The following is a 27,822-nucleotide window of genomic DNA, read 5'->3' on the forward strand; positions in this document are numbered from 1 at the left end:
AAGCTTCCTCACTGACTTAACACTGTTTCCAAAGAATGGAGCCGTGCTCTCTGATGAGTAAACTGACCTTTAAGTGAAACATTGGCAGTGGACTGCCCCTTTAAATATTACAATATGTTGTTTCTGTTGTATCAAAACAGGACAGAAACAGCAATGGGATCATGTGAAAAACATCTGGATTGTAATATTTGTCACCTCATTCCCTCTTAATCTGTGCTCTCTTGTGATTCTGTCTGACAAACCAGAGGGAAAGAAATGAAAATGTGTCTCTAATGCTCAGTGGAGAAGAACCTGATGAGATGTATTCTTTAGTACAAATAATTAAATGCAAAACTCTCCAAGGGCTTTTAGTGAAAATTGAGTGTCCGTCAAACTTGCTGTGTCATGAATAGCTATCATTAGCAGGTCATATAGTGCAGACTCAGAGTGTGATCTCAAGCAGCTGTTTGGTCAGTGCAGAGAGGACAAACAGAGGAGGCAGATGTCTAGACGCTCTAGTGTCTGATAGTGGCTGATCCGCACTGTAACATAAGGCTGCAGACACACACACACACACACACACACACGCACACACAACTTGGTGACGTCACACACACACACACACACACACACACACACACACACTGACAAGCACATAAATGAAGACAGAAATTTAGACTCTGAGAAATATATACTGCACACGTAGCACAAATAAGCAGAGTACGGACCAGTGCACGAAGAGGGAAAGCTGAAGAAATGGTGCATACAAGCCAGCAAACACAAACAAACACAACTCTGTGCTGTGGCCTTATGGGGAGACAGTGATGCTTTCATCCTTCTGATATCTCAAATATTTATTTCAGTGCCTCCTGGGACCCATGAACGCTGTCCGCAGAAAAAGATTGAGAGGGAACAAGGGGGTATGTCATCGGTAACTTCCGGGGACAAATTTCAGACTAAAGACACGTTAATTAAGGACAGCTTGTTCAACTGGGGACAAAAGTCGTGTCCCCAATCTGGAAAAAGCAGCTTTTTTGGGTCGGCGGTTAAGGTTAAAGTTAGAGTTAAGTTTAGGTAAGTAGCGGTTATGGTTAAGTTAGAGATAGGGGAAGGAATGTATGTCTATCTAATGTCTCCAAAAGTGACCTGAGACAATGTGTGTTTATGTGTGTGTAAATGATAGGCACAAAAAGAAAAGAAAAGAAACATAAAACCTTGAAAGTGACCGAAAACCCACTCTACTAGATTTATGCATCTGAAGGCCTTAATTTTTTCAAGGTGAAATTTAGAGGTGGTTTTCATGGTTTTGGGGGCAGTTTTGAGCAGGGGTCTCCTTTCAAACTATGCAAAAACACTTATGAATATGAATATACCTTCATTTATTTCAATATGTTAATTATCTCCATGTTTGGTGTGTTTGCACCTGTAAACATTAACATTAAGGTTCCTCTAAGGTACAAATGAAGGGTTTCTACTGTTGTTTTTCCTAAAGTTTGAGTAGGTCTAGGCTATAATCACACTGCAATAGACTTCAAGTGGATGACTTTACTGCCCAATATCAGCATCCAAGACGACAGAAGGGACAATAATAGTCATGTTAGTAATTGGAAAATGTGATTATGTGTTGGGGATTTGTGCTGACTGGACTTTTTCCACTGTTGTCTCTCCCCCATCGTCTTTAATAACTGTTACAACAAAAAAAAGAAGAAGCTGCCATCTATTTAGATGAAGACACAGCTGTACTATGTGGGTCAGTTTATGGTCAGGATTGGAGATTCCTGGACATGAAGAAGTTAATCATTGACTGGAGCTGCCTCGTTGTGCAGTGCAGCCTATCGCTTGTGTAGTTTTATCCTAAAAAATGACTCCCTTTTTTTCCTCCTTTTTCCAAGTGCCATAACCGCCTACTTTCTTTTTTGCGAAATCTCTATCTCCAGGCTATAAGTCACTCTCTCCGTTTCTTTCTTTTTCTTTCTAACGCAGACGAGCTCCAGCAGCAGCGAGTGAGAAAAAAGAGAGAGGGAGCGGCCAAAGCAAGTTGAACAGACTCCACCCAGAAAAAAGTCAGCGAACCGAGAGACAGCCGAGACCATAAAAATGAGTGGTTCCCACCCCCGGCTCCACCAGAGCGCCGCGCCCGCTCCCAACGCTCTCTCCACGGACAAGGACGCAGAAATGCCCGCCACGGAGAAGGACCTGGCCGAGGATGCGCCGTGGAAGAAAATCCAGCAGAACACCTTCACCCGATGGTGTAACGAGCATCTGAAATGTGTCAACAAGCGAATCGGCAACTTGCAGACGGACCTCGGCGACGGGCTGCGGCTCATCGGGCTTCTGGAGGTCCTGTCCCAGAAGAAGATGTTCAGAAAGTACAACCAGAGGCCCACCTTCCGCCAGATGCAGCTGGAGAACGTGTCGGTGGCGCTGGAGTTCCTGGACAAGGAGAACATCAAGTTGGTGTCCATAGGTGGGTCAGATGAGTCCGTGCACACACACACACACACACACATACACCACACCACAAAACCACGCTGAGTGTAATGAATGAGTGCCAGTATGTCTCCACCTTCATTCAGCTGGCTTACTCCTTTCTCCTAGTTTTATTTGTAGAACTGTATGTTTGGTTTGATTGAAGTTTTTCAGCTTGAGCTCCAGGCAGCAGCTGAGTTGAACACTCATCCTGTCACATAGATGGTGATCATTTAAAGGACCGCTCATGTAAATGTGGATGTGGATGTAGCTGCCTTCAGAGTCCCTGACAGATTAAAGTTAAACATGTTGATGCCCAGTAGTAAAAAAAAACACCCACTGTCTTCTTGTAAAGAAATACTTGTGAAAACACTTGTGAGTTCACTTTTTCTCTCTCTCCTGTGATCGCTTGTTAGATAAGCCTACAGGAAAGTTGCCAGTGTTGGTAACATTACTGAGTGTGTTTTCAGTGAGAAAAGCAGGCGTTTCCCCAAGCGTCCAGGGGCGCAGCGCTTTTGTCTCCGGCTGTCCAGATTTTTTGAGGCGGATTGTTTTGGGGAGGAGGGGGTCTTGATTACGCTGTGCGAGGCCCCAGGATTTCTGTGTTCCCTTGCTGCCTGAGCTGGGCTGGGTTGGGCCGGTCCAAGCCAAAATTTGCAGTCCAGGGTGTAAGTCAGGCCTAGTAGGACAGGAGAGTTGATCCTACACACACACACACACACATACACACACTCACACAGAAAGAGACACAGGGCTATTGTCTGTGCTCATGTCGTGCAGTGGGCTGGGGTTGGGTCTCCACAGCATTAGACAGGACTTGGCTCACACTCAGTGGCATTAAACTGGGTTTAATGGGCTTTGCCTACATGCAGCTGCTTGCCTGCTCACAATACTGGTGATTTGAAGTTGTTTATCAAACTACATGTGAATTAAAGTCATTTTCTGCTGACCTGTGATTCAATTCTACTAGAATATAGCCTGCATGTGTTGGCATTATATCATCTTTATTCATACAGAGTAAATGAGAGGCTCTTAAACTGCTTTTCCAAGAGTCTCCAATTTAATCTCATTTAGTATGTGAGATTGCATAAAGATTCTATGATATTTTACTCTTCCCACGCCTTCAAAGACAGACAACAACAACACTCTTCTTCTCTGAGATAAAATCTTTATCAACAGAAAGGATGTGGTCGAGACAACTTTTTGTTCACATGCATGTTAACTGCTTCCCTCTGCAGCCAACAGGTGAGGTGACTGCACAGTTTCATGTTAAACACTGAAGTACCCTAAACCGAGGGAGGAAGAGGTGGGGCATCTTCTGCTTTTTAGGTGTGGTTGATGATATATGATTTATGCAAAAAAAAAAAACAGTTTCACATGCATTGCGCCATCTGTATTATTTTTTTAGATTAATTTTGGGTGCAGATCTCTCACTCATTCCTGAATTCTCCTGTATTTTCTGATATTAATGCCAGCTCATTGTGTGCTTAATGAAACACATTGCTGGCATTCTAGGTGCAGTACCAGGCAGCGATGAGCCATCCTGCTTAGCTCTGTCTGTCTGTCTGTCTGTGACTCCTGCTGACTCACCCTCATCCTAGCTGCCCCTTTTGACTCGTTTAATCTGAAGATGAGAGAGGAGCCTGCTCTCGTCTTTAACTTCCTTTTTTCATTGCAGAAAATGGACACACCCAGCCAGCAACCCTCACCACAAATTACCAAACTGCCATCACTGTTTAGCGTGATGCATGAAGTCTCTGCCTTTCTCTTTTTCTTTTCTTTTAACAAGTTTACTTTTAACTCTAAATCTGCATTTCTTTTGTTCTTGAAGTCATTTTCATAACATACGACTTTCTATTTTTTTTTAAATCAAATCTTTATGTCCAGACTTCTTTCATTTCCCTTTTCAATGTTGCTTGCTCACTCAAGAATGGACAAGTACAGATATGCAACAGTGCCCAGTGTAACGGTGAGTTACTCAAGAGAGGCCACAAGTTCACACTCCAGTACTTACTATGCTGATATGTAAACCAGATTTATATACAGATTTACCCACAAACAATCTAAACCCTAGATGTGGCACCTGGAGTAGGTCAGGATGTAACACCAGAGATTGTCCGACCAATGAAAATGTGGTCAGACAAAAGCATATTGACCAACCAATCAACCAACTGACCAGGGAGTGTCAGCCCTAATAAGAATTGTAATAAATATGTGTATGATTGGAGGGGGAGGGGGGCAGTATTAGGCGGTGACCTCCTTTAGGATCCTAGTGGCCTGAGGGTAGAAGCTTTTAATGAGCCTCTCATTTCTGGCCTAGTGTTTCCAGTACCTTCCTCCCAGGTGCAGTGGGGAGAAAAGGCCAATATTGGGTTCCTTGGTGATTCTCTCAGCCTTATGTTTGCACCAGTGCCTGGTTTAAATATACTCTAGGCAGGGTAAAGCACTGAATGAACCACTCTTTGAAGGGCTTTGTGGTCCTTTTAGGTACTGTTTCCATACCAGGCAGTGATATTCCCTGTCAGGATGCTCCCAATGGTGTGTGAGTAGAAATTCCTCAGTATTTGAGTGGATACCCAGAATTTCCTCAAGTGTCTTAGATGAAACAGTCTCTGCATTGCCTTTCTCACCATTGACTCAGTATGCAGGACCCAGGTCAGGCCCTCTGTGATGTGGACATCGAGGTACTTGAAGCTATCCACCCTCTTCACTGAGGACTTGTTGATATTACGGGGGCGTAGTTCCTCCTCTGCTTCTTCTCAAATTCCAAAAATCAGCTCTTAAGGCTCGTTAACGCTCATGAGTAGGTTGTTGTGACACAAGCAAGTGTAGGGTACCTTTTCTTTGTTATCTGCGACCAGGCCCACAGCTGTGTCGTCAGCAAACTGGATGATGATGGAGTATAAAGTGGCAAAGTGGTTGTTGTATAGGGGCTCAAAACACATCCCTGGAGTTAGCATACCAAAGTGGGGTTTGCTCGTATGGAAATCAAGGATCCACATGTAGAGTTGAGGTGTTCGATCCTCAGTCCTTGGGCTTTGTTACGAGCCTGGTGGAACCTGGTGGTGTTAAATGCTCGACTGTAGTCAACGAACAGTAATCTCATATAGCTCCCTTTCTTGTCCAGGTGAGATAGAGTGGTGTAGAGGGTGTGTGCTATAGCGTCTTCCATTGATCAGTTGGAATGATAGGCAATCATTAATGGGTTTGAAGCAGCTGTTTAAAGCACTTCATCACTACAGAGGTGAGTGGCACTTGGTGGTAATCATTCAGGCAGGCCAGGCAGGTGCTTTTTCTAGTTGTCTAGTTCTAATGTGTTCCAACCAAAGAGCAATCACAGCCACAGTAGCTGTGGGGCTAGTCTAGCGCTACATTGCTTTAAACAATTAATTGAATGTCAGAATAGTTCTCTAAAAACACCCATACTGGACTGAGGAGCCTGCTTATCAGTGTCTCTGGTTATAATCACAATGCCCTCGCATGTGTCACTACCATCACTCAGATCAGGGTCATTACTTACAATGGAGCCACCTTCTGTGTTCTAGTTTTGATTAGTCTAGCCTGACACCCTTGGATCAGCTTGTTTTTGAGGTTTTTGTTGAAGTCAGACAATCTCAACTATTAAATTCAGCTGTGCCCTGCAGCAGTCAACCGCAGTGACACTCACATCACGTCACATTCCCAGCACACACTGCAGGTTAGTGTTCACTGTAATGAGGTTTTTCAAACCAACAGGTAATCTCTCTTTCTCAAGTTTTGACAAAACCTCACATGATCTGGCACTGGCAGCAGACAAGTGATTACTAATAAATCCAGAGGAGAACTCGCATGTATTGAGTCAACAGGCAAGTTAAAGAGTAGCAAGGCTGCCATCTAGCAGGCAGTGGACTGAATGAGGTGTCTTACGTGAAGCACTGATCAGATTGCCCATCATGACTCAGCTTCTATGTATCTTCCATCTGTCTATCTAATTTTCTGTGATTATTGTTTGTTTTTTTAAGTCAAACTAATCCAAATCTTGCATCCATCCAGTGAGGACATTCCTGTTGTGCTCTGCTGTGCATGTGTGTTCCGTGTGTATTCCACTGTGCTCATCACACCTCTGTTTGAACAAGCTCAATCATTCCACTTGGCATCATCCTGTTTGTTTGTGTTGATGCACAATAAAAGGCATGGACACACACTAGCTGTCGAGTAGACAAAGACTGTTAGTCATTAAACATTGTTTTCATTGCGCTGATTTTCATTCCTTGTCAGCAGCGTATTTGCTCCACGCCATCAGCGACCCAGCCCCTATTTTAAAAACACTACATAACACTTTTTCTGTGCTTAGTCAAACCTGTGTGGACTTGGGGGATGAATGTTTTTAAATGATTGTGCCAAATTCTTCCCATCATCCACATGGGCAGGATTTGAAATGAACAGACCTGTGGTGTAACTTTTTGTACCTGGTTGCTCTCCTGTTATTGCCTAGGGGCAGAGAGTGCGGGTTGAGACAGACATCTGTGTGGCAACAGACAGGCTTTCTCCTCCGGTAACATAGTTGCATAATAATGAAATGCGTGTTATATTACTAATAAAGGGGTGGGAACAAGGGTAGAGGAGCTGTTGTCAATCAAGCCTTAGAAAAAGACGTGGAGTTACACCTACAGCTTGATAAGAGTCATCAAAAGAGAGCTCATATGTGGCTCAGTTGTGGCTAATCAGACTACTGAGCATTTACTTGAATGCATTCTCTTTTCTGTGAGGTATTGCATGCAGGCAAACTTGGCGTGTTGCAACTGGGGGTGTGTGGGAAGTGTGTCAACTGTGTGTTTGTGGGAATGACAGTAATTCAGTTTGACTGTGTCTACCTGCACTGATATACCTCGTTTTTTAGATTTGAACAGATAGACAAAGCAGGTTTTAGATACCTGACATGATTAGTGTATTAAACTGATCCTCCTCTGGATGACTCCAACTGGACAGGGCCAACATTTTCAATCATACATGTTTTTTTAAATAAAAAAAGTATAAAAAGAGTCACTAACACGCTGGTAGATCTGTTAGGTCTAGGAATAAATCCTTCCACAATTCATTGCTTGGATTGTTCAACACACGCTACTTTGTGGATGCATCTGTGATGATGTGCGTTTGATAGCAGAATGATGCTTCCCATTAACTGTCAATACCTGCTTGTGGCCCAATTTGCAATATGCTTGAATATATAGCTTGACAATACCAAAATCTGTATTTACAATTTTTAAAGTTGGATAGCAATCTATGGCTGATGTGGAAAAGCTATACGCTGGTGACAATGTTTTTTTAAATGATCTCAAACAATGTATCTTCTGAATTTTTGTAAAGCAATTAATTACTACTTATCAGCTGACATGTACACCAATATATACCATTTAAAAAACAGGGCATAAGACACACTTTTTAATGTGATTTTTTTTTTTCATTTCGTTTTATACACCAGTGTGTCCTTTTCACCTTTAAAATACAGAGAGGTTGGATCTGGATATGATTATAGGTGTGTAAAAGGCCGTCCACACTAAGACAGTAACTATAAAAATAACAATGTGAGCATCCACACTTATGAATAATAATGACCTGTAAACTGCGGTGTCAAGCACGCGCTGCATGCTCCAGCTGTGTCGGCAGCTAATTTAAGTAGATAGACAATTGATGACCCGTTACTGCTGTATGTTGTACAGAAAAATAAAAATAAACCAGGTGGGTTCACCGGTGGGTGCTGATTCAGTGTGTTGATCAGAAGTATTTCAGACACTAGTTCGGGGACAGCAGCAGACGTTAAAGCTCGATATGCAAAAGTGCACAGATGAGCAGGTTTTATTGAGCTGTTGCAGCAACATGCAAGTATGAACACAGATCTGAAGCCTAAAAGATTCACTAAGCAATCAGTCCATCATTAATGATTAGCAGTGAGAGTAGAGAGTAGCAGTGGGTGATGAATAAACTCTTCAGTCACACAAAATGCAATTTGATATTGGAGTACATCCTGCCAGACAGTTTATAGATTAAATAAGCAAATGGGACTGTTTGTATGTGACTACTCCAGTGAAGGAAATACTTAACAGATTGAGCCACTTAGTCAAACTGATGCAAGACTATTGTTAATCTAACATTGTAAGGCAGTCCTGCTGTTTATTTATATTAACATTGCTTGAAATTACCAACCAAAACAACCAGGCAGCTTAGTAGGCTATAAATGGCATCACTGAGGCATTGACATATTTCTAGAGCCTCAGTGTATGTATGGTCATATTCATAATGCCAATTTGATAAACATGTAATTAAAGCTGCTTTATTCAGTATTATTAATGGGTTCAATGACTATTTGTAATGTCTATTTATAAGGTGTTTCACAGAGAATTATCTGAGCTGTTTAGTGTCTTTAAGCTTATTTTATGTTCTAAAACTTCACTGTTTTTATTAAAGCTGCAATGAGTAGTTGATTAGTCGATTGATAGGATATTATTTTGATAATTGATTAATCATTTGATTCAAAATCAATTGAAAATTCTCTGGTTCCGCTTCTTAAACATGAACTGAATATCTTTGGGTTACACACTTTAGCTTATGATCAAATATTTAAGGTTGCATCCCATTTTTTCACCATTTTCTGGCATTTCATAGCCCAAACCTCTAATTGATTAATCTAGAAACTTATCGACAGATTGGTCAATAATAAAAAATAACACTTAGTTGCAGCCCTAGTTATGCCTCCCTCCCACTGCTCTCATCAGCATTGTTTCTAACAGCAGCAGGCAGCTTATGTCAGCAAAATAAAAGCTCTGATTAATCCACGGTACGCTACCTGCCCAGTCACCAAACAGCCGACAAAGCTGGCGACTACTTGATGGATAACGGAACATTCAGCCGCCAAGCCGCCTGATATTTTTAACAGAAGTGGTATCAGTCTGAGTTAAAGGAGAGGGAATATTGGACTTGGATTCATCAGATTGACTCACTGTAAGTCCTGGTTGTCTGAAATAGGCAGCTGTTCACCATAGCAGCTTTATATGGTGATAATATGTAATGTCCCCTTACGTATAAACTAGAATTCTTGGGTTATTACAGCACCAATGCTCAGGCAGCTACCTCAACTCCGACATCAGTCATCGGATAATGAGAAGACACTACGCAGTCCTACAGGGAAATCTCGGGAAATAGTTTGTTTATATAGAGACCGCCTATGTCTGCGATGTCATACAGCATCTCGTTTAATCTCTCCGTCTTCAGCAGCGACATAAAAGCGGAGAGGGTGAGTCGTGTCACATAGCGTAGCGCCGAGAGGAATGTCGACCACAGGAGTAAGATAACGGAGAGTTTAGATGTTCAGTTAGGTCAAAATGGATCACTTCCTGCTAGCTCATTATCATTAGCATAACTTCCTGTCCGTGCGGGCCAAAGGGGATTGGTCAAGTGGATACTGAGGATTAGCGGAGTGTGCATTCCCCATTCAGCACCCGTGGTATTCAGGCTATTGCATTACATCACAGAGTTGGAAACATGCCTCGACACCCCATGCCTCATGTTCAGACTGAACAAGCAGACATGAAATAAAGCAACTTTTTTTTTCTTTCTTTCTTTTTTTTTTACATAATCACAAAAATGTGCAGTTGTTACTTGTTGTGCTTTTTCTTTCTCTTATTATGTTACAAGTTTTTTTTTTCTTCTTTTTTAACCTACAAACACACACACACACACACACACACACACACTGCCTGGGTTCCGGTGCCAGAAACGCGTCTGGAGGGGATCTACTTTTCCAGACCTGAATCATTTTTGCCAGGCCAAGAACTATTAATTACTTGGAAACCCAAACTCTGCTCTTATGGTCGATCGTAGTCCTCCGATGCTTCCAGGAAACAAACAGTTGATTAAAGCCACATGGTATTTATTAAACCTTCCCATTCATCATTTTATGCGGGTACCGTCTCCCCCCTTCACCTCAGCCTCCTTCCTAGTCTGTCTCTTTCTTCTCGCTTCTCCTTCTTTATTTCTCCTTCCCCCCTATCCCCTTCCGAACCTCATATTTCTTACTGCCTATCTGGTGTCCTCACCCAGATTAACATATCTGAGCCTATCCTCAGCCGGTGCTGTTGTCAGTGCGGGCTTTAAAAATGTCCCACACAGCACTTTTTGCTGCCTTTTTTTTCTCTTCCTCTCTTCTTTCTTGGCTCTCCACCCCCCCCTCCTTCTACCCTCCCCTCCCTCTCCTTCCCCCCACTGCTTCCCCTTGTCCTGTCCTCCCTCTTCCTCCTCCCCCCGGTCTGTAACCAGAGCCCAGGGAATGGGATAGCTGCCAAGATCCAGTTTGCTTCTGCCCTTTTAAGGCTAAAAAACCAGGAGGAACTTTTTTTTCCAATCGAAGGGGAGTGAAGAGAAGGAGAGCGGAGGGGAGGGAGGGAGGGATGACTGGAAGGAGTAGAAAGGAAGAGGAGGAAGTGTAGTAACTCCAGTGTGGCTTGTTGCTTGGCATTCGAGGGAGGGAGGGAGGAGGAGAGGAGAGGAGAGGTGGGAGGGAGGGAAGGAAGGAAAGAAAGAAGAGAGAGCTCCAGGTCAAAGATTTTCAGTTTTTGGATGTTCGAGACTACAAGCTGAATTTATGTTGCAATCGTGAAGCAAATGTTGAGAGATTTAAGTTTGAGGAGAGATTTTGTGTTTTAAGTTAGTTTCCTATCCTATTTTTTATCTTGCTTGATTTTATAGGAACATAAAGCACACAGCATACTGCATAAGCTGCTATATTAAAGTAGTGAGTGATAAGGGCAGCATGGAATGTGTGACATTTCCTCAAAGTGTTCTGTCTGACTGTGTTTGGGTCACTCCAACCCCTCCCCCTTTTTTTCCAGGCATGTCTGTGTGTGTGTGTGGGTGTGTGTGTGTGTGGGTGGGTGTGTGTGTGTGGGCACCATTGTACTGCTAGACCTAGGTCACAGTATGACTTAATGTAAAATATGCGCTCTCAAAACATGATACAGTTCCACTGACTCAGTGCTTTACACTGTACATGTGGAGAGTACTGGGAGGATGAGAATGGTTGGGTGTGCTACATTACAATGTAATCCATCACTACTGCTATTGAACTCACCACCACTGTAATCTGTAACACAGTTTAATCCAAGAGATGATGTAATGCCAACATTGGCCAATATATTTCTATTATTATAATCATATATTAATAGTGTAGTTTGGGAATACAGTAAAGGCTTGCACAACAGTGTCTAAAGTAGTTACATTTTATTGTGAAATCAGTTTGTTTAAAAAGAATTGAACAGCGTTTTATTCATGCATTTTAGCATTAACCAGTTTCAAAACCTGCACATGTAAAAAATCAGGCGTGTGCATGTGATACGAATGTACAGAACAATATCCGTGAGCGGAAAAGCATCCTCACGACACGAGGGAGAATTTCTGCTATGCGTGCAAAAAAAATGCAGTCTGCAGGCACAGAACGGTGATGAGTGATCACTGACACGGCTGAAGACAGACACGTTGCCTGAGAGAACACAGGGAGATATTAATGATGATATTTAGCAGCTGATTCTGTTTTTTGTTTCATTTTCACTACTTAGAAAGAAGTGTTACACGTCATAGCAAAAGGATCTGGATCAAAAACCACCACACTTAAACTAGTTAAATCAGAACTAGATGAATAAAGAGACTCCAGACAGTCATTACATCACTGTTACAGATTAGTGAAACATTTATTCTGTTAATAAACTGATAAGAGTCGATGTTTCAAATAGACAAGCATGAGAGATTAGCTTCTAAATATGATTATTTACTTCTCCTTTTTAGTTCTGTTGGGCAGCTGCATATCTTTGACTGTGCCAGTGATCAAACCAAACCATGAAAGGTCATGGCCAGTATTCAAAAGTGACCACTCAAATGAGCCTCCACCCCCGCCTACAAACTTCTCAGAAGTCAACTTCGACTATTGAGCGGTTGCGAGCGTGGGGGGGGGGGGGGGGGGTCGAGTACGCCGAGCACGCCGAGCACGCCGAGCAGAAACGCTGCTTCACAAGGATGCGTTTCAGATATTATTCCGTGTGCCCGCCTAATTGATATGGGTGCGGGTTTGAGGCAACTTAATCGGCGTAGACCAAAAGCAAGCCGTCTCAGCTGCGTTGCACCATCCACTTTTATTAGACAGGGTTTACTTGCAAAGAGATTCAAGGTCTATGTTGGTACATGAAGCTGTCTTCTCACAGACTCAAAAAAAATAAATAAATAAATAAATGGCATGCCGTTCAGGAAATTAATATTTGAATATATTGAACGAACCTTTGAATATATTGAATGAAACTCTGAATATACACACACAAGGATACAATGGGTGATGGACAGGTAAGAGAAAGACTCCAGGCCTATCAGAACGTCCCAACCAGACTCTCTGTTTCACTTTTCGTCTTACAACATCTCAACATCTAATCTGCTCCAGATGTTGCAGTATAACCTAAACCTTTTCCTCCCGCTGACGTTCTTCTCTGCGCTTTGACCCCCCCCCCCCCCCCTCTCTCTCCCTCCCTGTGATGCTGGGATGGGAGGTCAGGCTACGGGTCAGGGGTTGCTATGATGTCATAGCAATGTCAGCGGGGGGAAGGCCGCAGCAACGAGCCAACCAGATGAGTCATGGGAGTTTTTGGGGCAAAAGGAGGATCAACCACAGACATGCACAAACTCCATACAAAAGCCTCCACATTCAGTTGACTCCATCTCTTTCCTTCTCTCGTACAAAGAGTGTGTGGGGGGGGGGGGGGTGAGTCAGCACAGGGAGAGTCTACAGCAGTCTGTGTCCGTATATGGGCTCTGTTAGACTTGGTACGCTGTGGTCTGCCGGGAATGCTGGCAGATTCCTTGCATTTTTAATGGTTTTGTGTGTAAGAGGCATGAATCAAAGAGCAACACGTATACACACATTATCAGAAATTGCAAGCACTCTAATGTCCTAACAAGGTCCATGAGAGAAGGAGGACGACAGCTGAGATGATGTTCAGAGTTGGACAGCTTTGATGATTAGTGTAAATGCATTCATTCATGTTCACACTATTCTTCTAAGCTTTATTAATCTTTTACTGTTTTACCTTTTAAAATATTAAGATGTTTTTAATTTTTACAATCTAAGCAAATGGGAGCAATCTTTATATCCTCCTCAAAGCTACCTTCTATATACTTTACACTACAGACGTCATTTAAACTTTAAACAGTTCACAAGACCTTCAACTATCCTTCAACTTTTTGAAATTTTAGTTTTATGAATTGTATGCTTTTTCACTCCTTTTTTAAGTTTATAAAGGTGTAGTGCTCCTTGGTGTCATATGACCTGTGATGTCACCCAATGATCCCTTTTTCAACCCTTGTAGCTAACTAGTTTTTACTTCTCATACTCAATTTATACATCAAAACACAGACAAATTTGTCTTACTTGCGATAATATGTCGATACATCTACATCTTCAGCAAAGTTTTAGATGCTGATGTGCACGTGAGGACAAGCGAAGAATACGATCTGCAGTTTTTGAACGCTGGTGTCTACTTCGAGGGATCTCTGTGGTTTATTACTAGTTCTTATCAATAGACAGTAACACACAGCTGATTGTGGTTAGGAGATTAAATCCCCAGCAGTTTGTGTCTTGCACATGTACTGACACGCATGCAGACACAAATATTGACACACATACACACAGGGATGCTGTGTGGGGTGCTGAGGAGGCTGTGGCACCCCCTGCTGGCTGGGAGCTGTAACTGCAAGGCAAAACGTTTTTACTAAACAAATCAATCTAACTTTTAATTTTGAAAGTCGCATTTTAGCGTAAGCGGCCTATAAAATATGATCGTTAAATTGTCTTCATTGGAAGTCTGTTTATAAAGCATAGCCTATGGCCAGTTCAGACTCGCCCCAATAAGTTTTTGGTTTTTGTGTGTTGGATCGAAATTTGCTGTAGTGTGAAATGTTCGGAATGTGGTGTAACCTGTTGTTTTCCATTCAAATTAATACAAAAATCATGCATAGTGTGCAGCATGTAATATGACGTCATTATATTACTTTGTAATGCCACACACACACACACACACACACACACACACACATTTCCAATGTTCAAAATAAAATCCCCAATGGTCACTGTATGTTAACAGGAAACTAGGGATTGATCTAGTTTTTCAAAATAAAATAAATAAAAATAGAACTCAACTCAGGTTGAGGCTATGTTTTCAAAATAAAAGCCCCACAAAAGCTCTCTCCTAACAGAAAGCTCAAGATAAGGCTTGTTTTTCAAAATAAAAGCCTTAGCTGATCAGCTGACCTCCTGTGATGATTTATCTTTATTCCAACAAAGACAATGAAAGGAAATCATTCAAGTTCCTGCTCTAAATCTTCCATTTGAACGTCTTTCATTGCTCACTCTTTAATTTGTGTCCTTTATCCCTTTTGCCATCTTTAATGAATTAGCAGTTTTTTTTAACTTTTAAATTCCATTCATACTTTTTGAAAATATTCAACACAAGCTTATTGAGATCTCCTAATATGACCCACCCATTTCCCACTTTTCCACCTCATTCATACTCCTTCATCTAAATTAAAGCCAGCAATCCAGTTTAGCATCAGGCTTTCAACAGCCAGCATTCATTCACGCCGCAATTTCCTCAAAAATGGCCTTTTCCTAGTTATTGTTGTTGTTGAGGTCCAAAAAACAGTGATCAATCTGTCGACAGAACACTGGAAACTTATTAAAAATCGACCATTATAATAATCATTCATTTCATCTGCTGTGGCCTTTTCTGCTATTGTTCTGGTAATGTTGTGGTCTCATTCTAGTGTGTTTTATTGTGGCGGCTGATAGACCACTATGTGGCACGCCCCTGCTTTAGCTGACCTGCATTCCTACTGCAAGCACTGACCTGTGATACACATGTGCACACACCCTCCTGTCAGTACAAATGAAAATATAGATGTCAGTTTTATCTCTATCTTTAGGCAACATTTCTCTGTCTTGTTCTCACCTCTTTCCTGCATTCTTTCCGTCCCTTTACAATCACTTACTTTGTCTCACATCTCTCGCCTCTTGGCTTTTCCCTGTTTCCTCTCCTCTTTTTCTTTTTTGCTACCCTTCCAGAGTGGACTGAGTTGCCCCTTGGTTGCTGTTATGACTCACTAAAAGTTCCCAAGGTAATGGGTCATCCAAATAGGCCTTTTCTTCTGACCCTGCTCTGTTTTTATTACCATTTTGGAGTATATTTTTCCACTGGGAGCAGCTGACATCATGTATCACAGGGACAGGGTTGGCATCTTTGCCAACTTTGCTCTTTGTTAGACCTCAAACTCAGACTCAGCCAACTGAGATGGACTTAGAAATGTCCTAGATGTGGTCTGCATGTAGGCAAAGAATTCATCTAATTTAATTGCATCGGATGTATAACTTGGATGTTCTCTGCTTTCTGTTTCTCACCTCATTTCATTACTTGACTGCTGTGTCACTCCTCATCTTCAACATGCATTAAATCTCCCCCACCCTCCTTTGGTTTAGACCTCCATCTATCTCAACTTTGTCCTCAAACTCTTTCTCATAACTCTTGGCCAAATCGGTTTCAGACCCTCCTCCTACAGGCCTTAAATATTCAGCCTTTTCAGTAGCCCCAGCCCCCAACTGCAGCCCCAGCACTCTCATGCAAAAACATTTCAGGGGAAAAAAGAGGCTCACTTTAGGATCATTCAGGACAACAATGCTGCTGCTGCTACCAACATGTATTCCAGTCTAGACAACAATGACACAACAAATTAATGTGACATTGTGAACGGTGCTTAATCAGAATACCCTAAAGCCTCTTCCTTGCCCAAAGATGATGTTTTTACAGCCTCATTCTGTCTGTTGTAAAGCCTCCTAGATTCCTTATCCGAGTGTTGGAAAGTCTGAAATCACAGGCAAACTGCAAACTGGACACATCTGCTGTCAGATGTTGGATTCACATGCATGTCTATATTGCCAAACCCAAAACTTTGACTTTACAGACCCCCTGCAGAGAGCCTGAGGCCTATCTGTATATCATTTCAGTACATCCATCAGCACCAAGCCTCAAATACCTACAAGAACCAGACCTTTAACCCTTTAACCCTGGTTCTGCTGTAATCATTCTCAATTAGGACACACACACACACACACACACACACACACACACACACACACACACACACACACACACACACACACACATATATGCTACTCCACCCTTTTCTCATAACTGGCCCTGAGCATTCATCCTTCCTGATCAACTGCATGCTGCGCAACATGTTTGTTCATGCTGTGTTGGATGGTGTGTATGTGGTTGTCTCCCTCATGCCTGGACTAGCTTCTGGTTGCATCACTTTCTCCTCTGCTTGCAGCGGTATATGTGGTTCTGTCTGAAGACAGAGAAATGCCACAGATGTAATTTAGAGCAAACTGACATGTTGCTTAGATATGGCATTGTGTTGTTATATTGCAATATGCACTGCTCTCTGTTTATAAAGGGAAGGTTTAAAATTGGTAATGAATTATCCAAAATCTGTTGTATTAACAAATAGTGTTGATTTATAAAATGAATGAATTTTTTTTTTTTTTTTTTTTTAAGTACAAAAAAGCAAGTTAAACTTATGGAGTAGGCAAAGGAGAATGGAAGTTGTTTTAAATTGAGATGGGAAAGAAGTATAAGTTAGTATTCAGTTGATGAAGCAGATAAATTGCTGCTGGTTTATCTATTAAATATTTCATTGGACGCCAGTGTAAACATTTGAGTACAGGGCTAATAACTAATGCTCTATTCTCCTGGTTCTTGTTACAACTCTGGCAACAGTTTTCTAAAGTTGTCTGATAGTCCTGGTAGAATATACACTGTCTCTAAATCTTGTCTGGACATGAGACCTGTAAATAAATGTTTGTTTGAGATCTTACATTTCTAACTTGAGCATTTGTCTTTATAGTTGTGAAATCAATCTAAAACTTTTTGTCTTTACCCCTTGTTGCTTTATACACTTATTTCTGTCTTGTCATCTCCATGTAATTGAAGGACATTTCACTGCATCCAACTATTTACTTTAAGCATTGACACTATGAGTCAAATAGCTCTGGAACTTAGTGTATCATCTGCATAGCAATGATAAGCAATCTCCACATGGTAATCCTATGTTTATAATCACCAGTAGCAACAACATAGCTCCTGTCCATTGTCAACAGACCACCTGTCTTTTGAAAAACATGCTCACATTAAGCAGCACAAGAACTGATGTTTCGCTTGAATCAGTATTCAGATGAACCTCATTAAACACCTTTATCAGTGCATTCTCAGTACTGTGATGTCCAATAGGCTATAAAGTACCTTGTTGGAAGTCAACATACACTACTACTATCTTTCCCCAGACCATGGTCGATGATTCCTAGGTATGCACCCCACTCCCCGTTTTTAGCTTTAGATTAGATAGCAGATAGACTCCAGAGTGAGATCATTGCAGAACCTTCTTACTGAAACACTGACTGTAAGGCAGAGAATGAAGGAGGGTTTCATCTTAACATTGTTGTGTGGGTTAAAATAAATGGAATTATTTATGGAACAGGACTTAAAATCTGCCCTCTCTCTCTCTTCCACTGTACTCCAGACTCTAAAGCCATTGTTGATGGAAATCTGAAGCTGATCCTGGGGCTGATATGGACCTTGATCCTGCACTACTCCATCTCCATGCCTATGTGGGATGAGGATGAGGAGACAGACGACGGCAGGCAGAAGACACCTAAGCAGAGGCTGTTAGGATGGATCCAGAACAAACTGCCAGAGCTTCCCATCACCAACTTCAACCGGGACTGGCAGACCGGCCGGGCCCTAGGTGCCCTGGTCGACAGCTGTGCTCCAGGTGAGGGGAATATCTTTGTATTCTTGTGTCACGGAGAGGGATTTAAGTGTATATGCAGAGGTGGGGGAGGGGTGTTTTGTGTCTTCCATGGGTCAGTGGAGGTGAAGGACCAGAATGTGTGGGTGTGGTGTACATGTGTTCCCCCATCAGCCAGGGTCTGGAATGAACACCAGCCAAGTATCAAGTGCCCTGAAGACATTTATCTCTGGAGGATAACAGATTGGTCAGGGTCACCAAAACACTGGTCTGTTGCACAAATCTTGGATGTTAGTAAGCATGTTAGACATTAAAAAAAAGATTTTTCTCTCGTGTTGAGACATCCAAGTTGAGTCTTAGCATTTAAAGTTTCTGCTTACGACAGTGATTGACAGCTGCAGACCTGAGGTCAGGTCAGGGAAAGCGTGAGTGCGTAATTCTCATCTGTCTGAGAGTAAAATATTAGGGCAGGTTTGGCGATGAGCTGAGCAGACTAGAGAGGAGGTGGGGAGTACTTAACCTTCCTATTATGGTCCCGTAAAGGAGAGGGAGTAAGAGGAGGGAGAGACATAGGTGAGGGGGAAAGTGAAGGATAAATGAGGTTTCTGTTTACATGCTTGGAATGTTTGGCATACCTGTGGATCTCCAACGGCCCTGAACCACAGATAAGGCTTCAAGAAAAAGATGTCCAACAGTGTCCAAAAATAACAACTCTCAGTTTTAAGTCAATGATCGAGTAAATAGACTGCTTACGTAGATTCATTGCCAAGGCAGCTTTTGTGATAATAAAGAAATATTATAAGATACAATGGATAAATTCAAGGGTAGACATCTTGAGGAGTCATGGAGACATATGTATGGCTCCTTATCTAATTACAACAGCTGCACATTCACCTTCAAATAAAGATTACTTTGCATGTTTTGCATTCTTACCTTTATCTGTTGGATGTCATCAAGGCTGTAACATTTTGGCCATAATTAGACGTCTTGACTGTAACAAAAGAAGCTCTTGGTTTCTTTTAGTAGTGAAGTTCAGGTCAACTTTAATGTTCCTTAATCCGACAGAAATTCTGCACTTCACTCCCTGACGCTGTTCATGAATCCACTTAGCAAGACAAAATGTAAAATATATTTTGTTATGACATCTTTTCACGTGTCCAACTCACCTTTACTCTTTTTCTCAGGTCTGTGTCCTGACTGGGACCAGTGGGATCAGACCAAACCAGTGGACAACGCCCGGGAGGCCATGCAGCAAGCTGACGACTGGTTGGGTATCCCACAGGTAAAATAAAAAACATTTCCAAAAAATCAAAAGCAACAATGTGTTAATCGGTCTCTTAATACTTTGTGACTCAGCCCACTGTTTCCTACTGATGATGTCAATCTTTAAAAGAGTTTTTAAGTAAGTTGAATTATTTGGTACAACGTTTTTATGGTTACACCACTTAGACATTTTTGCCATAATCCTCTAATATATTCTCTCAAAATGGATTAAAAGCAGAAATTTGATGCTGGTAATAAAAAAGTTATTCATACATTTATTTTCATATTTTAACCCCTTTTTAAATTTGACTAAACCACATGGACACAAAAACATGCCATTGACCCATATAGGTTTTGCTAACAATAAGAAAAATACAGAACACCATCCAGACTCATGACTGGCATTCACAGTTTGACCATCGCTATTTAAGTTGTGTTCTACATTGGACATTATCCCGTTAGTGTGTATCCAGAAAGAGAAGTTCAACATTTAATAGGGAGATTTCAAATGGATTTAAACAAATTTAGCTTTGTTTCGCAGGCCAAGTTGCTGAGTGACAGTGTAGTGTTGGTATGATTGGCACAGTGCTGGCACAGCATAGCGTGCTGACAGTTGGCTCTGTGGTCGCCGCTGTTTCCGGCTTTAGCTGTGCTTCTGCTAAGAAACTGAGTCTGTCCTTTCCCCTGTTGTCTCTGTGGCTTGTAAAACCAGCCAATGAGTGAGCGCCTGCTGGTTTTCCATGTAAGTTTGTCTCAGGTACTTTCTGAGTTGAGAGTAGAGGTTGGTATGTGGTTAGACTAAATCACGGCACTAGTTTATTTGTGTGGTCTCCATGGCAACCTATCAAGCCTTCCTCCAGGCGGTACAGCTGTAGCTTCTGTTCTTTTTCATCAGCAAATAAATAGAGGAAGCAAAAGCTGGCCTTTCATTAGGATAACATATGTTTGGTCTTGTCTTGCTCTCTCAGGTGATCACCCCAGAGGAGATCGTTGACCCCAATGTGGACGAACATTCAGTCATGACTTACCTGTCCCAGTTCCCCAAGGCTAAACTGAAGCCTGGCGCACCACTGCGACCCAAACTCAACCCCAAGAAGGCTCGTGCCTATGGGCCAGGTACACACACACAAGCACACACTAACACATCTGTAACTGGATTTCAAGAAGAAAGCAAGCAAATGCAGTAGATTTGGGCTGGGCAGCTGGATCAGCTTAGAGCCGGGAGGAGGGGGGATGTTGTTTACATCAACCCAGAACTGAGCTAGTCGGTTGGTACCAGGAATTACCGTTGGTACCAATGCCTTAAATGTGATATAAATGTTAAATAGCATGCATTAAGTTGTCACTGCAGTCAGTCAGTATTTATATAAGGTATAATAAATATGCACAGGAGATTGTTTTTTTTAATGTACTATCCCAACTCCTTCCTCTCTGCAGGTGTTGAGCCTACAGGTAATGTTGTGATGAAGAAGGCTGTGTTCACCGTGGAGACCATCAGCGCAGGCATGGGCGAGGTCCTGGTTTACGTGGAGGACCCTGCAGGACACAGAGAGGAGGTGAGACACTGATAGCTGGACAGTGTTTAGTCTTTATTACATGGGTTATGATGACCCATGAAGTTGTTTGTATATGATGAGTCATGTTCGTTTTTTTGGCACCATTGAAGTATAACTAGGTAATTGTTTTGCTATGTTAACAGTTAGTGGGCCGGCATGTTGGAGCTATAATGAACTATGATAATATGAATATTATGATATCTTTAGTGGCTTGGGTTGCTTGTCGTCAGCCCTGCTCAACCAGTTGTAGGGCCCGACCGATACTGTCGCAAAAAAATTCCGATATCGCTATGTCAGCCGATAACTTTATATATATATAAAGAATATAGACATAAACATAATTTTTTTGCTTTGATCCCTTAAATGTAGTTATCAAACACTTGACAAAGATCTTTACTGAATAAAAAACTTTATTGTATAAAATGACATCTACGCACTGAAACAGTAAATTGCAATGGGAATTTCATAATTATAAATAACGAAGTAAATAAATAACAAAAAAAAAAGGAAATATATATTTAACTTGAATTAAGAAAAGGCATCAAATGTACATTAAAGGGTTAGGGCTCCCTTTATAACTTGAGAAGACATCAGTACGTATCAGACAACATATGCGCTGATACCGATATCTGTGATAAAATTGGCTGACCAATATACCAGTCGGGCTCTAACCAGTTGCTTACTGAATATGAGAATTGTTGGAAGCCACTATAAGATAATCTCATGTACTGTGACATACTATGTGGCTCACTTCTTCTTTTTTAAATGTCTGTTTAGGCTAAAGTGACAGCCAACAATGATAAGAACCGCACCTACGCTGTCTACTACACCCCGAAAGTCACAGGCATGCACAAGGTAAGCTTATTTTCAGATCTTACATGACAGTATGTGACGGTGTGGGCCAGGGGACGCTAGAAGTCAGTCAAGGGCCCAGAGTTTAGCTGCTGAGAGAAACTCACCCTCCATATACTGACATCATACTCTCCATACTCCTTATCCCTGCTCCAGGTTACATTAGCTGTTTACTAGTATAAATCTGACCCAGCTGTTGGCAGTAAAGCTGCATGGTGGGTAATGTAGGCTCCCGGTTTTGACAAGGAAGAATTGAATGGAATAAAACACTTATCTGGTCCTGCTGCATTGAGTTTCATCAAAATCTAAGCAAAAGTACCAAAAAAGAATACATTTTTTCTTTCACTCACACACTCCATCTCTGTCGCTTACATAAGTGCGCACATTTAATTACCACCTCTCTGTCTTCATGGAGTCAGTGAGGTGATGTTTACAGCATAAATATCATTAAATAAATACTCCAAACCTTCAGACTTTACATCAACCCCTATTTACTGGATCTTTTATAATCAAGAGCTGCAACCAAATCACTCAATCTTAATCCAATAAAGACTATTGTGCAAAGGTCTGTAAGTGAAGACTGCATAGCAACAGGAATTAAAGAATACAACATTACATAGACAGTTGGGCTCCAGTGGAAAATGAACTCTGTCTAAGGTGATCTGTACGTGTCCTCTGAGATCTCAACCTAGAGCCACTTTACAAAGGGAAAATAATAAATAACATATCGATCATACCAATATCCTAACGTCTGATGTCAAATAAGGGACAAAAAAGCGAGCTTCGGCTTTCCAGACACAATTTTTCACTGCCTTCTTTCGTCTTTGTAGGTGACGGTGTTGTTTGCAGGGCAGCACATCTCTAAGAGCCCCTTCGAGGTGGAGGTCGGCATGGCTCAGGGAGACTCCACCAAGGCCACAGCCCAGGGACCGGGTATCGAGCCCTCAGGGAACATCGCCAACAAGTCCACCTACTTTGACGTCTACACAGCAGGTAAGGACACTGGAAGATGCGAGTAAAGTTGGGGGGGGGTTTTGGAATCGAAGAAGCCTGCGTGCATATATTTGAACTCTTACTACACTTCATGTGTTTCTATTCTCCTCATCTCAGGAGCTGGTGTCGGGGAGGTGGAGGTGGTGATCATGGATCCTACCGGTAAGAAGAACACGGTGACTTGCACCATTGAGGACAAGGGCAACAGTAGCTACCGCTGCACCTACAAACCCACCCTGGAGGGCCAGCACATCGTCTACGTCACCTTCGCAGGTGGCGCCATCAACAAGAGCCCCTTCACAGTCAACGTGGGAGAAGGTAAGACCGTCCTGCTGAGAAGTAGTTCTACATTCAATCCCTCAGGAGATCCATTCCTGTTACAGCAGCACTACAAATCATTCTATAAAGGATGTTATAGTGACATTCTATACTTTTTAATGTTCAATTCTTTACCTATAAATCACCTAAATTATATTTATAGAAGTCTAGAATCTCAGCCTATAATGACTATCAACTGCAACCAAATCCACTGTGACTCTTAAAGGCTTTTCTACCTTTTTAAATATTTGCTCTCTCGGCTGTTTTCTCTTCAATTGTGTGTAATGCTTTGGCTTGTCTTTTCCTGCCACTTTACTGGAAGTGGTGTCCTCTTTCTTCTCTCTCTCCCACTCCCTCATCCCCCTCTTCTCTTTGATAGAGGCCTGGTGGTATCTGTCCTCTCTCTTCTGGAACGGCCTCTTCCTTCTGCTGTCATTTCCTGTTTCCTGGGATCTCTCTTGGGTACCCAACGTGTGTGAGCGTGTGTCTGTGCGTGTGTTTGTGTGTGGTTGCATGCATGCCCATGTAGATATTTGACTGTTTTCTAGAATGGCATGTTTTGTGACTAATTTCCCTTTTGTGGATTTGCTTTAAGTGTGTGTCATCTGTCTGTAAAGTCAAATTGAAAGTTAAACGTGCAATGACTCAAGCATCTCCAGAGCTTTGTCTCCATATTAGGAGTTTTCAACACATCCATGAATAAATACTCTCTTGTTCATACATGCCACCTCACTTTACTTCGTAACCATTTTTCCCACATTTTAATGGGAAACTACTGCAGTGTGATGCCTCATTTGCTCTAGCTCACATGTGGTCATGTTTTCTAGGAGTTAGCAAGTGCCTATCTTAAATAAACCACAACCTTTGACTTGGATTGGGCTTGTCCATCAGAAGCAAAGTGTTGTTCTTTTACTCATGTACACATTTAAGTTTCGTTGTAAATAATTGTATGAACTTTAGTGAACTTTACAAATAATCAAAAATATTGGCAATATCAAAACATTTTGATTAAGTTTGCAATTTTGACATTGGGTATTTTCATCCACCTGAAAAGTCAGGCATCCAAATGATCTCTGAAACATGTTTTTCCAGCTGTAGTCATTCATCCTGTTTATATTGACCATTAGTAGATCCCTTCATAATGCACTTACAATGGAAGTGATGGAGGACTAAATCCACAGTCAACACTTCTGTGTCGACATGTATTTAAAAGTTGAACTGAAGCTAATATGAAGTGTCAACAGTGAAAGCACATTTTGATAGCCTGTATGAATGGGAGGAATGATTACAATGAGGAAAGCTTATCAATCTACCTACCAATCTAGTTGAAAGCCTAATCTGCTTAATCAGAACTGTGTGGGTGTGGTGTGGCAGTAGCTAAACAACCCACACTGTGAACAGGATCTACATCAAATGGTGCACTGAAGTTTATAACAGACCCACCCACTTCAAACCAATGAGAATAGAAAAAAGTGAACTACTGAACTATCTCATATGAAACAGCCAAAACTGTTTATATAATATAATATATAACTTTGGCAGAATATAATATATAACTTTGGCAGAAAGTAAGTGTGTTCGTGTTAGATCCCATTACTCATAATAAGAAACCAATAAAGAAAATAAGTTTACGGGGCCTTTATATCTTACAGCAATTGCCAGTTGCAATAACCTGTGTTTAATCCTACTGTGACGAACAATTAAAACCTTCAGCATGTTAGCTCATGTTGTGAGGTGATGCCTTATTGGGAAATTTATAGCATTAAAACAGCATAAGGTTATAAATCAATGATGCCAAGCCTGGAATTTTAATTCATTTTAATCAGGAAGATAAATGATATCCAGTTTTTTGTTGCTTTTGTGGTTCAATTTTTAATACTTTATAACTAAGTGAGACAGATTTAAAAAGAACACAATTTAAGGAGCAAATGTCAAGATATCCTTTTGGTTTTCTAATATGCATTAAGCTCCAAAATTGCTGGATCTTAGAGTCCCTATAATGCACCTCACTAGACTCCATGTCTTTCAATCCATTTGGCCTCCAGGCTGCAAATTAAATTACACATTTTACTAAATGTATTATTTGTTATAGTTTTTATGCTAGGATTGTTTATGTGGCATGACCTTCTGGAGTTAAAATACATTTTCAAAATAATATTTTTCTTAACCAACAGAGTTCTTAATAGACCCCTCCCTGTAAGATATCTTGTGCCTGTAGTCAATCGCTTGCTTCCTGCAGGGCCATCCAACTGTGACTCAGCATGTCCTATTTTTTACATTATCAGGAGATACGAAGGATATTCCACTTCCTCTGTGAAGATAGAATTCACTCTGTGGGTAAATATAGAGAGATAAAGAGGCACATGAGGGGTGTGGAGGGTATGAGGAAAGAGAGAAAGGGCAGTTGAAAAGCACTGAAAGCCTTTCAGCAATCTTTAAGCGTGACTGGCATACGGTTCGGATGGAAATTATTTTGGTTTCATATCATTCACCCCACAGCTCATTCCTTCTATCCCTACTGAAACCACCATTGAACTCACATGTGGTCATAACGTTGGAGTCATAACACTGAGAGCTGTTGTCTGTATGTCTGTTTCTCACTCACTCTTTCTTTTCGTGTGTCTCTCTGCAGCATGTAACCCCACCCTCTGCAGAGCTAAGGGTCGTGGTTTGCAGCCAAAGGGCCTGAGGGTGAAGGAGACTGCGGACTTCAAGGTTTACACCAAAGGAGCCGGCACTGGAGAGCTCAAAGTCTCCATCAAGGGGCCCAGTGAGTTACACTGCAAACACAAGTCTTGACTTTACTCATGCTCCATCTATGGTACAGTCTGATACACTGCAAGCAGATTATAAACCCTTTTGAATCTTAGACTAACTTTTGAACACAATCCTCCGATAGACATGAGAAATTCACTTTACATCCTATGTTGTGCCATTAAAGCTCCTCTAATCGGTAACTTTAGATTATCAATGGATCAATAATTCACTCTGTGGGTAAATATAGAGAGATAAAGAGGCATAATGTGAAAGGAGTCGCTTATAGAGATGAACCCACAGAGAATTATTACTCGACTATACAGGTCCCCTCAATTCTACTCAGCATTTTAGCATCTTTCAGCTCATTGTTTTGGTTTTCTGGCACTCAACTTTACTCTTAGTTCTCACCACTCTTATCAGCATTGTTTCCAACTACAAATAAGCTGCTTTTTATACCTGCATCTTACAAATGGCAGACAATGTGAGAGACTAGCTGGTGAATATAGTGAAGCATTTACCACCTATAGAGCCAGATGTTTCCCTTAGGAGGTGAAGACCAAAACTGAGCCAAAAGGAGAATTACTATTAGACTTGCATTCACAAGGTGAATTAATGTACATTTTTCCACATCTGCTTCATATGGGAATAAACATTGCTAGCTAAGATGTTAACTGTATCCAGCATTGTCAGACTAAAAGAGTGAAAGATTGAAAACCTGTTCCAAATGAATTGAAACTTCATCATTTGCAGTTATTATTATCATTATTAAATTCATATTACACCAGAATATTCACCAGATTTAGAAAATCCAGTTTTTGGCAAAATTGGTCGTACGAGCTTTATAGAGAAGTCAGTTGCACTGTCCAAACCTCTAGTGGCTGTGTCTGTTATTATACCCAGTTGAAATGGTGAACAGTATGTACTCCCTGTATGCTGATGATATCCTCATTATGCCTTGCAAACAAGAAACTTTTTTTTTTTAACATGGCTCCAAACATTTAGCAGATTAAAAAGAATGTGGAACTAATGTGTATCAATGTGTTTGCAGAGGGTCTTGAGGAGCCATGTAAAAGGAAAGATGTTGGAGATGGTGTCTTTGAATTTGAGTATTACCCCACCACACCTGGAACATATACCATCACCATTACTTGGGGAGGACAGCACATTCCCCGCAGGTACACTCTTGTGCAGAAACAAATACTACAACTGAACCAAATTGACTTTTCATTGTGACTGACCGTCTTTGCTCCATTTAGTCCCATTGAGGTCAAGATTGGTGCTGAGGCCGGCCCGCAGAAGGTGAGGGCCTGGGGTCCAGGACTGGAGGGCGGTGTGGTTGGCAAATCTGCCGACTTTGTGGTGGAAGCTGTTGGAGACAACATCGGTACACTAGGTAAGGAAGCCAGAGAAATAAAACAAATACACATATGGCAGAAGAATCCTGAAAGTATGCATTTCTGCAAGTATCCAAAGCTCTTCTAAGTTTGCTGTATTTTCCCCCCTGTTCAGCTTTCTCCGTGGAAGGTCCATCTCAGGCCAAGATTGAATGTGACGACAAAGGTGATGGATCTTGTGATGTGCGCTACTGGCCCACAGAGGCCGGAGAGTACGCAGTGCATGTGCTCTGCAAGAATGAGGACATCCAGCACTCTCCCTTCATGGCTGAGATTGTCAACCCACCACCAAAAGACTTCTACCCTGACAAGGTATGCACATGTGGACAAACGACACCTTTTGCCAGACATGAAACATAAAATGAATATCA

General features: G+C 41.6%; 2 protein-coding genes across 4 annotated transcripts in view; both read left to right on the forward strand.

The window, feature by feature from the left end:
- The window catches only part of emd (emerin), a 163,682-nt gene that overhangs the window by 108,228 nt on the left and 27,632 nt on the right, over positions 1-27,822 (forward strand). The gene's annotated exons all lie outside the window — the stretch shown is intronic.
- flna (filamin A, alpha (actin binding protein 280)) overlaps positions 1,962-27,822 on the forward strand; it is a 44,690-nt gene continuing 18,829 nt past the window's right edge. For 2 of the 3 annotated variants that reach the window (XM_053318325.1, XM_053318326.1), the window contains exons 1-12: positions 2,146-2,446; positions 18,091-18,342; positions 19,503-19,600; positions 20,550-20,697; positions 21,019-21,137; positions 21,915-21,992; positions 22,820-22,982; positions 23,100-23,300; positions 25,933-26,070; positions 27,106-27,232; positions 27,314-27,450; positions 27,567-27,763. In XM_053318325.1, the coding sequence (XP_053174300.1) occupies positions 2,155-2,446; positions 18,091-18,342; positions 19,503-19,600; positions 20,550-20,697; positions 21,019-21,137; positions 21,915-21,992; positions 22,820-22,982; positions 23,100-23,300; positions 25,933-26,070; positions 27,106-27,232; positions 27,314-27,450; positions 27,567-27,763 (1,950 nt within the window). In that variant the 5' untranslated portion in view covers positions 2,146-2,154. Of the gene's footprint in view, positions 2,447-18,090; positions 18,343-19,502; positions 19,601-20,549; positions 20,698-21,018; positions 21,138-21,914; positions 21,993-22,819; positions 22,983-23,099; positions 23,301-25,932; positions 26,071-27,105; positions 27,233-27,313; positions 27,451-27,566; positions 27,764-27,822 lie in introns of all 3 variants that reach the window. The other variant, XM_053318324.1, reaches the window with a different exon arrangement.

The sequence above is a fragment of the Scomber japonicus genome, chromosome 4, assembly GCF_027409825.1.
Source record: "Scomber japonicus isolate fScoJap1 chromosome 4, fScoJap1.pri, whole genome shotgun sequence".
NCBI classification, from domain to species: Eukaryota; Metazoa; Chordata; class Actinopteri; order Scombriformes; family Scombridae; genus Scomber; species Scomber japonicus.